This window comes from Otolemur garnettii, unplaced genomic scaffold (assembly GCF_000181295.1).
Source record: "Otolemur garnettii isolate 467f Iridium unplaced genomic scaffold, OtoGar3 scaffold00007, whole genome shotgun sequence".
NCBI lineage: Eukaryota > Metazoa > Chordata > Mammalia > Primates > Galagidae > Otolemur > Otolemur garnettii.
Window position 1 is genome coordinate 7191370 of NW_003852402.1, and position 12599 is coordinate 7203968.

General features: G+C 51.6%; 2 protein-coding genes across 3 annotated transcripts in view; one reads left to right on the forward strand and one right to left on the reverse strand.

The window, feature by feature from the left end:
* Positions 1-2594, forward strand: part of CHADL (chondroadherin like) — a 15531-nt gene extending 12937 nt beyond the window's left edge. The window contains exon 6 of one of the 2 annotated variants that reach the window (XM_003783167.1): positions 2379-2594. In XM_003783167.1, coding sequence (XP_003783215.1) covers positions 2379-2405 — 27 coding nt within the window. In that variant the 3' untranslated portion in view covers positions 2406-2594. The remainder of the gene's footprint in view (positions 1-2378) is intronic. The other variant, XM_012801192.1, reaches the window with a different exon arrangement.
* L3MBTL2 (L3MBTL2, polycomb repressive complex 1 subunit) overlaps positions 1398-12599 on the reverse strand; it is a 25249-nt gene continuing 14047 nt past the window's right edge. The window contains exons 8-17 of the mRNA XM_003783166.3: positions 12160-12248; positions 7314-7545; positions 6506-6582; positions 6254-6358; positions 5456-5603; positions 4962-5044; positions 4399-4633; positions 3868-3933; positions 2453-2566; positions 1398-1973 (exon numbers count right to left, since the gene is read on the reverse strand). Coding sequence (XP_003783214.1) covers positions 1861-1973; positions 2453-2566; positions 3868-3933; positions 4399-4633; positions 4962-5044; positions 5456-5603; positions 6254-6358; positions 6506-6582; positions 7314-7545; positions 12160-12248 — 1262 coding nt within the window. The 3' untranslated portion in view covers positions 1398-1860. The remainder of the gene's footprint in view (positions 1974-2452; positions 2567-3867; positions 3934-4398; positions 4634-4961; positions 5045-5455; positions 5604-6253; positions 6359-6505; positions 6583-7313; positions 7546-12159; positions 12249-12599) is intronic.

Sequence of the window (12599 nt, forward strand, 5' to 3'; positions counted from 1 at the left end):
AAAAAATAGCTGGGCATTGTGGCGGGGGGCTGTAGCCCCAGGTACTTGGGAGGCTGAGGCAAGAGAATCACTTAACCCCAAGAGTTTGAGGTTGCTGTGAACTATGATGCCACGACACTCTACCAAGGGTGACATAGTGAGACTCTGTCTCAAATAAAAAAAGGGGATTGGATCCCAGAGAAGAGAGCTTCAAGGAAGAGTGGGAAAAATAAAGTGTTGAGATTTGGGCAGCTACTACCTGAACTTGTAGTTCATAGTTTCAGAAAGGAATGGGGAGAAAGAAAATACAGTAAGGACTCAACAAGGTCTTAGAAGTGAGCCAGGGAGAGTACAATTAACCCCTCTCCCCTCCTCTCCCTCCCTCTCAGGGGTGCTGGCAGAAGTAGGCAACAGTCTGGGTTTTTTTGTTTTTTTTTTTGAGACAGCCTCAAGCCATCACCCTGGGTAGAGTGGTAGGCATCACAACTCACAGCAACCTCCAACTCCTGGGCTCAAGTGATTCTCTTGCCTCAGCCTCCCAAGTAGCTGGGACTACAGGCACCCACCATAACACCTGGCTATCTTTTGGTTGCAGCTGTCATTGTGTAGTGGGCCCAGGCTGGATTCAAACCTGCCAGCTCAGGTGTATCGAGCCGCAACCGTCTTTTTTTTTTTTTTTCTTGAGGCAGAGTCTCACTCTGTCCTGGGTAGAATGCTGCAGTGTCATACATAGCTCACAGCAACCTCAAACTCTAAGACTTAAACAGTTCTCTTACCTCAGCCTCCCAAGTAGCTGGGACTACAAGTGTGCCCAACCATACCTAGCTAATTTTTCTGTTTTTAGTAGAGATGGGGTTCTTGCTCTTGCTGGTCTCAAACTCCTGAGCTCAAGAGATCTTCCCACCTCAGCCTCCCAAAAGGGCTGGGATTACAGACATGAGCCACGTTGTCTGGCTTAAAAAGTCCCCTTTAGGGCCACCTCAGCTAGCCATGCTTGACCCTGGTTATCAGAAGAGTGACAATGACAGGTCTAACCAAGTTATGAGGACCAAGCTCACCTCCCCATCCTGCTACTGTAGCAGTAAATAGCCTGTCTTACCACCTTCCACACTGAGTCAGCCCCAAGGGGCACCAGGCCTCCACAAGCCTCCTACCACTATTCCTTTTAGGAAATGGGAGTCAGGGTTCACACCAACAGAGAAAATAGGCCAAGGCCCCTCATGAGTCACCCAAACCCACATCCTGACCACTGTTTCTCAGCTGTGTGCCAAAGCTGGGTTCCTGCATGGGTCTCCTATGTCCCCATGGTGCTGGGAGCAGAGCACCAACACAGGAGACAGAGAAGCATTTAGCCTGATTAGTTTTTTAGGCAGAGGCTGCTACCCTTAATACTATTTGCTGCCGACCAGCAGATGTTCTTCTGCTCAGAGAGCTGCTTCAGAACTTTATTTACATAACTCAACTTGGGCAAACACAGAGTTCACGGTCTTGTCTTCCAGTGTGACTGGGTGGCCCACCCCTGGCAGTTGAGAGGTGTGGTGGGGTGGAGGATGCTTCGGTGGGGAAGAGCAGGGAGCCTGGACAAGGAACATTCCAGCTTCGGGAGCCCAGGCTGGAGAAGGGGTCATTCACAGATAAGTTTGGGGCCCCCAAGTCTTGTAGGGCTTGCCCAGAGGGCAGAGGCAGGTCATGGTCAAAGGAGCCCCAAGCTGGTACTTCTGTGCCCAGCCTTCACGGCACCAGGCAGAAATTACTGGATAAATGTTCAGTCTCCAAACTAAAGTGGGTACAGTAGTAGTGGCCACAGAGATGCCCTGGGCCTCCCCTCTGCTCTGTAGCATGGGACGGTTTCCAGCGAGGGGCCTGCTGGCAGCAGAAGGCTCACTTGTCTGTCTCCTGCTTGATGTTCTCTACAGAGACAGGCAGCTCTGGACTTGGAGTCTTGTCTGGTGAGGCCACATCTAGCTGCTCTTCCTTCACTTGTACAGCAATGACTGGAGAGGGAGGGGAGGTAGGGCGGCACGGAGAACAGAGTGAGCAAGCCTATAACTTTGGGAGAGGGATCTGGCTCCTTATAGATGGGGGCCCAAGGGACAATCTTCACCCTCCTGCTTGCCTCTGAAGGGCAGCAGTAGCAAAGGCCCAGAGCCCTAGGATACCCCAACCAGGCAGACTGTGCCAGAGCCACTGACAGTGGGTGATATGCCACCCCTGACCAGCGCAAAGGGTGGGGGCAGAGATGGAGGAAGAAGAAAAGGCCACGGCACCTTGCTGGTTGGGGGACTCAGCTCTGTTGAGAGTTGGGGGTGGGTATCTGGCAAGGTCTCCAGGCCCAGTGGGTCAGGACTGCTTGGTGCCCAGAAAATTCCCACCAAACTTGACTACTCTTTTGTGCCCAGGTCAGGAAGAAGAGGGGCCGCCTCTGAGCATAAAGCAGGCTGGTCCTGCCTCAACCCAGCCCGGTGGCTCTTACTCTCGTCTGAAATGGGCTCTGAGATCTTCCCCGCAGCCTGCAGGTCATCCTCCAGTAGGGGCTTCTTGGACCCCTGTCTGAGGGGCCTCGCCTTGGTCGGAGGGATTCTTTTCCCTTTGAATAAAAGTGGATTCAAACCGAGGATTAAAGTCGTACCTACGTGAGACCTTCAGGCTAGGTCTCATCCAGCACTCAGGTAGTATGGCAGAGGAGAAAGTACCGTGGAGGACAGAAGGTCTAAACTCCAACTCTGACAATGTCCCTTACTGGCTGTGTAACCTGAGGTTCTCTCTAACAGGGATGAATAACACCACCTCCCTCGAGAACCAAACTCAGAGCAAGTGTGGTTGTCAGTTTCCCTTTTCAATCTTTGCTTTCTTCCCATAACATGCAACTTTCCTGGCCCTGATGTTCTGAACAGCACAGACTCACTCACTGCCCACCTGATAAACACAACTCTCTCTTAATCCTGCCCAGAGACCTAGTCCTTGTTTCTGCTTTGTCCTGTTTTAGGATATCTCCTTCCTTGCATGGAGTCATTGGTAGAGACCACCTTGCTATCACTGGCCTGTAGTCTAGAAACCAGCTTTGACCCTCCCCCCCTTCCACCTGCTGCCCTCAGCTGAGCCCACACGGGCTCAGGATCAGTTAAGAGTGAGGCCTGAGGCTCAGTGCCTGTGGCTCAAGCGGCTAAGGCGCCAGCCACATACACCTAAGGTGGCGGGTTCGAATCCCCAGCCCGGGCCCGCCAAACAACAATGACGGCTGCAACCAAAAAAAAAATGGCCAGGCTCTGTGGCGGGCGCCTGTAGTCCCAGCTACTTGGGAGGCTGAGGCAGGAGACTTGCTTGAGCCCAGGAGTTGGAGGTTGCTGTGAGCGTGATACCATGGCACTCTACCCAGGGGGACAGCTTGAGGCTCCGTCTCAAAAAAAAAAAAAAAAAAGAGTGAGGCCTGAATGCCACAAGGAGTTAGCCACTCAGCAGCCGGCCTTGGCTTCCACCCTCAAGGAGGTCACAAAGGAAGAATGAAGGCCTTATAAAGACACCTTCTATTTCTTTCTGTGCCTTTTCCTTTAGAAGCCAGTGACTTAGTAGCTACAGAATGCCAAAGAGACCAGGCCATTTTCTGACCCTGGGGCAGCAGGGATAGGGATCCCCCAACCTCAATTTCTTCAAACATGATCTCATCTGCCTTCCTCAGCATCCTGAACGCTGCCAGAGACTACACTCCCCATTTTTGCTCTGGATCCCCAAAGACACAGGGTGAATGACCTGTGGGGCCAAAGGGCAGGGGAGAAAAGACAGGGCAGGCCTGTGAAGAGAGCTATATTGGTGGGACAGTACTTCAGGAGCATGCTCCTGCCTTTGCTCCTGGGTCCCACAAAAGCCTGGACAATTTAGACCATCACTTACTTTTCTTCCCAAACTGTTTCTTTTTCTTCTTTGTGGCCTCTTTGGCCTTCAGAGGTGTGGCTGGTTCTGTTGGTGAAAGATGGGGTGAAAGAGTTGAGAAGGGTCTGGAAGGACACAGGGCACAGGTGTACCCCGAGACCCTTCCCACCCTCACACAGATTACCCGAGAAGGGAGCCAAAGCTGGGCAATGAGAATGGGGGGAACCAAGGAGAGGGGCTGGAAATAACTGTCCCTTCTACCCACCCTTGCCGCCAGGGCTGCTCAGTGGGACCTGGGTAGTTTACCTGGGTGCATAAGGGCACGAGCCTATGACAGAGTGGGCAAGATGAAGGAAGGAACTCTGCAGGCCAGAGGGAGAGGGAGACAGAGAAGTCAGGGCAGGGAGGCAGGGCACACTCCTTACACAGACTGGCCCATGAGGCTTCTTGATCTCATGCCAAAGAAGTAAATTGGGCACAGCAGAGGGGGCAGGAAGGAAGAAAGAAGAGGAAGGAAAGTCAAAAGCCCCTGAGGGCAGAGAGCACCCAGACCTGCGGCCACAGGTGGCTGGAGCTGGTAGCCAGTAAGCTCACACCAGCCGACGGGGTAGATGTCCGGGGACTCGCAGTCTACCCACTGGTCGTACTCGCTGTCCCAGCCATCAAAGTGGATGCTGAGGAGCCGATGCACCACCCGTTTCACTGTGGCCACACAGATGAGCCGGGGCTCCATCAGGTCCACAGCCTCCAGCTTCATGCCCACCTTGAAGCCATGGTTTGGGCAGTCCTGGGTGGGGGAAGAAGGCAGTTGCCAAGCCATCCAGCTCTGACCCAGCAGGCTCACTTGGACCTGGGGGTGGGGTAGGGGAGCTAGCACTAGAATGCCTGCTGGGGCAGGTTCCTCTGGACAACAGCCTATGGCACTTCTTTCCCAAGCACAAGCCCCTCTACGAAAAAGGGTTTGAGTGCCTTTCAATGTGGGACTTCTTCCCTGGAAGAGCTGATGTCAGCAGCGGAGACTCGAGAGAGAGGGTTGGAATTGCTCCCACTGACAGCAGTGGTAGGGCCAGTCCTAAGGCACTGCAAGCCCCTTCTTCTACCCTTGGTCTCCTTACCATGTTGAAGAGCCTCGATGGGGCAGCTTTCGACTTGGTCTTCTCCAGATAGTTCTCCCAGTTGAACATCTGTGTCTCATAGCCTAGAGGAGAAGAAAGCTCAAATGTGTAGGGAGAGGAGGGGAAGTGAGAAGCAGGCTGCAGGGGAGGAACACACTGCTGAAGGGTGCAGCTTGGCCACGGCTCAGCCTGGAGTCTCCCCAGGAGCGTGCTTCCCTCCTCTCCAGGCTGGTACCTGGCTTGGGGACCACAGTGTAGGTTGTTCACTGCCCAAAGGGACAAGTAGGAATTCTGCTCACCAACCACGTAGCAACCATGGGGCTAAGTTAGCCTAGGCACTGTCAATGGCTGGTGGTGGCCCTGAGTGGCTCTGTCACTTCTCCTATACATCGTGAAAATCCATACCCCACGTGTCTGGCTTGACCAGGAATCCTGGCCTGTGGCCTCATCTGCCCCTTCTAACTGCAAAGCCAGCATGTAGTGGCCTGACTTACCTTTTGGGGGTGTGAGCTCAATGTCATTCTTTTGACAGAAAGTGGCTGGGAAGATGGCGTGGGAGGAGGCATGGTAGCAGAACCAGTCTGAGCCATCTGTGGAGGAGCCCCCATCCACACAGATCATCAGGTAGCCATCTAGGAGAACCTAGGGAGGGGTGGGGCAGACAGAATGGTGTCTGTCATGAACTGCACCCACCCAGGGTAAGGTGGCTACAGTGAGGACAGGAGGCAGATGGATCTAGTGGGTCTGGAACTCGCCTGCCCAAGTACACCCTGAGCTTCTCGACAGCATGCAACACTGGTTATGCACACTTGTGAGAGTATTTATCGTTCCTGGTAGACAGCAAATGCACAGCCAGCAGGGACTGTGTCTGTCTTATCACCTCTTTTCAGAGGGGTGACCACACACCTGTCATGGAGAAAACATGCTGAAGGGACAGAGCAGCACTGTCATCCAGGAGGACCAAGGGTAGTTGTGTGCTACTCAGGCTGTAGTAATAACGAAGGAGGTGTGGAGCAAACTGAGCCTAGCGGAGCATCTCGGTGGCTAGGCCAGCACTCAGAGGACATGGCATGTGGCAGTCAGGCTCCTAGTGAGATGACAGTGTGGGGCTTATACCTGACATAGGACCAGGCTCAGGTTTTTGCCTTAGCCTCTGACACTTTAGATTCTGAGCAAGGAGTACGGCTCCTGCTCACAAAAACAAGGAAGTGGAATGAATGAGCTGCAGTCCCAACAACACATAGTCGAGCTCTGTACCACATCAGTCCCCTGAGGGCCAGCCCCAGGCTCACCTTGCAGATGGTTGCCACACAGATATTGCCCAGATTCAGTGGGTCAATGGCCTCCAGCTTCATCCCCTCCTCAAACCAACCACCTTCTGTGTAGACAGCCCGTACCTGGAAGGAATGGGGCAGCTGGGGAATCGCTGTGTAGGAAGGAAACAGGGAGGGAAAGGGATGGTCCCAGGGAGAGCCAGGAATGGGTCCTCAGACCTGGAATGGACCTCTGGCCAAGGGGAAAAGAGCCCAAGGGCTGCACCTCACCTTCTTGAACAGGTAAGGAACAGCATCACAGTAGATTTTCCGGAAGGTGGGATGATGGGCCATGTCACTTCGCCTCTCTTTTTTTGAGGGGTTATCAGAGAGAGTGAGGAAGAGAAGGGAGTTGAAGGCAGCTGACAGGGCCATCTCTGCACCTCCCCTGTGCACATGGAGCTGCTGTGCGGATGCTCTTGGCTGTGTCTCAGCACCCACAGTATTGCCACCCAGACCAGGAGACAGATGGGTCTAGCCCAGAAAACATCAAGAGTCTTCATAGACTATTCAACCTGGAGCCCCAGACTCTTCCCATGACATGGAAGGGGATCTGCTTCAAACTTTTTCTTTTTTTTTTTTGAGACACAATCTCACTTTGTTGCTCTGTGTAGAGTTCTATGGCTTCAGTCTAGCTCACAGTAACCTCAAACTCCTGGGCTCAGTCAATCTTCCTGCCTCAGCCTCCCTAGTAGCTGGGATTACTAAAAATGCCAGGCAAATTTTTCTATTTTTAGTAGTGACAGGGTCTCACTCTTGCTCAGGCCAGTCTTGGATTCCTGAGCTCAAAGGATCCTTCTGCGTTAGCCTCCCAGAGTGCTGGGATTACAGGTGAGAGCCACCTACTGGACTTGGGTTCAACTCTTGATTGTACCACTCACAAATTGAGCTGCATGATCTTGGTCACTCAACCTTTCTGGAGCTTAGCACTGTCACCTGCAAAGTACACATTATAACCTACCTCCCAGCACTATCATGAAGTATGGGGAAGGTACTCCCACCCAGTCCTTAGGAAGCAAAGCCTAAGGCCACTGCTCACCTGACATCTTAATGCCATGGCCGACGCGACGTGACCAACCTACTGGGTGGATCAGGGGGCTCCACATGTGGCACCAGAAGTCATCGTCACTGTCACCATCCTCATAAAGGAGCCTCAGGCGACCCCCAATTACTGTGTCCACCACAGCCATGCGGGTCCGTGACACTTGGGACTTGTCCACTACCTCTAACCGCATGCCCTGCCGAAAGGGGTACTTCATGCTTTCCACCATCTGCAACAACATCAGGAGTTGATGTTTTTAGAGTCTTACTTGTTGCCCTCAGTAGAGTGCCGTAGCATCACGCTCACAGCAACCTCTAGCTCTTGGGCTTAGGTGATTCTCTTGCCTCAGCCTCCTGAGTAGCTGGGACTACAGGCACCCACCAGAACCCCAGCAGTATTTTTTTTTTATTTGTTTATTTATTTATAGACAGAGTCTCACTTCGTCCCACTTGGTAGAGTGCCGTGGCATCATAGCTCACAGCAACTTCAAACTCCTGAGCTTAAACAATTCTCTTGCCTCAGCCTCCACAGTAGCTGGGACTATATGTGCCCGCCACAACACCCAGCTATTTTTAGAAATGAGGTCTTGCTCTTGCTCAGGCTGGTCTCAAATCTGTGAGCTCAGGCAATCCACCTGCCTTGGCCTCCCAGAGTACTAGGATTATGGGCATGAGCCACCACTGGGTCAGTTTTTCTATCTCTTCAAGGAACAAAGGGGACAGGGAAGGTGGGGTAACGTCATCTCATACAAAGCATGTGGTTCACAAGTGTCCTACTTCTCATTACCAAAATGCCGGCAAGGCATGACATTGCAAATCACAAACCCATTGTAGACCAAGGAAACTCATGATCCAGAGAGGCCAGGTAACTTGTCTAAAGTCACACAGACTCATCAGTGCCAGTGTTAGGCTTCAAACCTAGAGTGCAGCCTGTGCTCTTCAGACTCTGAGCCCTGATCCCTGGGCACCTCGCACTCTCTTCCACCTCCCAGACCTCTGCTGACAGCACACACGAGACTCATGTCAGAGAACCGAGTACACTTGTGTCTTCATGTCTAGTTCTAGCTCTGACCCTGACAGGCTGGGGCTCTGAAATGCTTTCAATTACACTTTATTTTATTTATTTATTTGCAGTTTTTGGCTGGGGCTGGGTTTGAACCCACCACCTCCAGCATATGGGGCCAATGCCCTACTCCTTGAGCCACAGGTGCCACCCCCCTGAAATGCTTTCAGCAGCAATCAGTGTCCCCTCTGACCCAACAACAGACAGTGACCAAAATGCTCACAAGCTGTTTTTTTTTTTTGAGACAGAGCCTCAAGCTGTCCCCCTGGGTAGAGTACCATGGCATTACAGCTCATAGCAACCTCCAACTCCTGGGCTCAAGCGAGTCTCCTGCCTCTGCCTCCCAAGTAGCTGGGACCACAGGCGCCCGCCACAACGCCCGGCTATTTTTTGGTTGCAGCCGTCATTGTTGTTTGGCGGGTCCGGGCTGGGGATTTGAACCCGCCACCTTAGGTGTACGTGGCTGGCGCCTTAGCTGGTTGAGCTATAGGCGCCGAGCCCACAAGCTTTTCTTCAGAGAGCCACAGTGGTGAGGAAATTTCTTTTTGATCCCTATGACTGCAGAGCTATCCTGCCTGAGGTAGGGAACAGGCATGGTATAGGCCTCTTCCAGCTTCAGGGTGACCCACAGTGCTATTTCCAAACACACCAGAAGGGGGAGTGTCTCAGAGGTCACTGAGCAGCCAGGAGGAAAAGCAAGCACAGGAACCTTAAACAGACAGACCCTTCACCCAGCTAAAGGGCTGGAAGGTATTCTAAAGCTGATCCTGTCCTGCCACAGTAGCTCATGTAGTAGCTCAGGTGGTCCTCTGGGCCACCTCCCTGCCCTGTTCCTTCCTCTCTAGCCAATATGGTGCAGCCCACAATCCAACACCACTTTATTGCCCTTATTTGTTTGGGATAAGTAAGGGCAGAAGCTAGGATTGACTCGTTTCTACATTCTCAGCTCCGGGCACGGAACTAGGCACAGAGTTAATGCCCAGTTAATGGTTTTGCTTCAGTGAATCAATGCACACATAGACCCCTGACCTTGACTGATGGGTCAGCTGGTCATACAAAACATTTTGCTGAGCATGTGCCATACTGCAGGGATCAAGGGGCCATGTCGGGATTGGAGCTTTCTCACTGTAAACCCACTCCTTCTGGGCGGCGCCTGTGGCTCAAAGGAGTAGGGCACCGGCCCCATATGCCAGAGGTTCAAACCCAGCCCCGGCCAAAAACTGAAAAAAAAAAAGACAAAAAAACACAAAACCACCCCTTCTCTCCTCTCCACCCCCAATTTCCAGAGTGAGCCAGGAAGTCAGCAACTGAGTGTTTCCCACGGAAAGGCTTTGCCCCGTCCCTTCTCAAGGCAGTTACCTCGCACAGAACAGCTCTGCAACAGGACTGTCTAGAACCTGCACACATGACTGGCCTTCACAGTGTCATCTGCTTGCCCCAGTCAAGGGCTGGAGCTTTTGTATCCCCTCCAGCATGCACTGCAAGACTGGACATGTAGGCTCGGCACCTGTGGCTTAAGTGGCTAAGGTGCCAGCCACATACACGTAAGGTGGCAGGTTCGAATCCAGCCTGGGTCCGCCAAACAACAATGATGGCTGCAACCAAAAATAGCCAGGCATTGTGGCAGGCGCCTGTGGTCCCAGCTACTTGGGAGGCTGAGGCAGGAGACTCGCTTGAGCCCAGGAGTTGGAGGTTGCTGTGAGCTGTGATGCCACGGCACTCTACCCAGGGGGACAGCTTTGTCTCAAAAAAAAAAAAAGACTGGACACGTAATAGCCTATGCTTGCTGGCTGGCTCACACAGATCCCCACCCTCTGCCCAGAACCATGCTATTAAGGTAAAGGAAATAAAGAGGCCACTCTGTTGCCTCTAGTGTTCTGTACCACTCACAATCATCTGCTTTATCCTAAAATAAAGGCTGGTTAAGAAAGAGTGAACAGTCACCTCTGATCACATGTGTCAACTGTTCCAGGCACTATGGAAATATAGGAGAAGATGCTTAGTTTTATTGGAGTAAAAATATGGAGAATATGGGGCAGCACCTGTGGCTCAAAGGAGTAGGGCGCCAGCCCCGGAGGTAGCAGGTTCAAACCCAGCCCTAGCCAAAAACTGAAAAAAAAAAAAAAAAAGAAAAAAAATATATATGGAGACTATGTGGCAAACTAGTAGTATCCATTAGGTTTGAATAAGGGAGAAATAATTTCTATTTAGGGAGGGAAAGTCAGGAATGCTTCAAGGTGCTCTGAACCATTCCTTGCCAAAGGCCAACTCTCCACCAGTAAAGGCCTAGTGCACCTTTGCATCTGGTACTCAGTGTCCTGGGTGAGGTTTGGTCTTTATTTTCCACTGTTGGGGCTTCCACACTCCCCATACCCTACAGATCCAAGTAAAATTTTCTCTATGAAGCCTCCCTTGATACCTGCTCCTCCTCCTGAGGCCAGTTCCATTGGGTGTCCTAGCAGCACTTGTACTGAATTACCTGCCACCACGGTGAGGCGTGCCATGAAAACATCACCTGTGAGCACTTGGTTCAGGAGCCCTCAGATGCAGCCCACATACCTGTATATGGGAGCCCCACAGTGAGAGGTCCAGCACAGAGAGGTAGGTGAGAGTCTTCATGGTATAACCTTTTGATCCCTTTGACTTTCACCATAAAAAGTCATTTTTACCATATGACTTTGTTTTTTTTTTTTTGGTGGGGGGAGAATCTCACTCTGCATCAGACTAGAATATTGTGGTGTCATAGTCCACAGCAACCTCAAACTCCTGGGCTAAAGCAATCCTCCTGCCTCAGCCTCCTGAGCAGCTGGGACTATAGACGTCTGCCATAACACCCGGCTAATTTTTCCATTTATTATTTATTTAAGATAGAGTCTTAATAAATAGAGTCTTACTTTGTTGCCTTCAGTGGAGTGCCATGGCATCATAGCTCACAGCAACCTCAAACACTTGGACTCAAGTGATTCTCTTGCCTCAGCCTAAGTAGCTGGGACTATAGGTGCCTACCACAGTGCCTGGCTATTTTAGAGATGAGGTCTCACTCGACCTCAGGCCGGTCTCAAATCTGTGAACTCAGACAATCCACCTGCCTCAGCCTCCCAGAATGCTAAGATTACAGGCGTGAGCCACCGCACCCAGTCAAATTTTTCTATTTTTAGTAGAGACAGGATCTCGCTCTTACTTAGGCTAGTCTTGAACTCCTGAGCTCAAGCAATGTCCACCTACCTCTACCTTATATGACTTTTTAATTTAAAGAATTAGGTTTCTTTTAAACCCAACTCTTACAGGACTAAGTAGTTGTTTAAAAGAAAATTAAATGCCACACAGATGTTTCCCTGGTTCGAAACCAAGGCTGTCTTATAAATTATTTATGTGCATTTCCTTTGCCAGACAGGAGACTCCTGGATGGCAGGGTCTGTCTTTTTGTATGATTACAGCACCTTGTATATAACAAGTACTTAATAAACTACTGAGTGAACAATCCTAAAACACGCTAAGAGCAAAGGTGAGGACCTAGAAGAGCAAAAGACAGACAGCAACATGATCAGTGCAGCTGGAGCAAAGGGTCTGAATGGGAGGTAGCTGGTGTTGGGCTGGGAGGGCAGATGGCAGCAGCCCTGGCCAGGGTTTGACCCCTTCCTTGAGAAATGTGGAGCCACTGACGATCATCAACAAGAAAGTCTTAGACAGAATACTCCAATGAGTAGCATGCAGGATGAGTACACCCAGGAGAGGGGAGGGAGGAGACCAGTTAGGAGACTCAAAGGGTTCACTGCCAGACCTTGATATGGAAATCCACAGGAAGTGTCCTGGAGCCCACCAACCGCTTCATGAGGTAGCCCTTCCAGTCAGTGAACTTGGCGTGGATAGCTGCAGAGACATCAGCAGAATCCTGGTCATACAGACTGATCCACTGCCCGACAGGGGCGCCACAGATGACCCAATGATCAGCACAGGGGTCTGAACAATTTATTTCGGCCTCCTCAGGCCAGTAATGACTTTATCTTATAAAAACAAGCTCCAGGCTCGGCGCCTGTGGCTTAAGTAGCTAAGGTGCCAGCCACATGCACCTAAGGTGGCAGGTTCAAATCCAGCCTGGGTCCACCAAAACAACAATGATGGCTGCAACCAAAAAATAGCCGGGCGTTGTGGCAGGGGCCTGTGGTCCCAGCTACTTGGGAGGCGGAGGCAGGAGACTCTCTTGAGCCCAGGAGTTGGAGG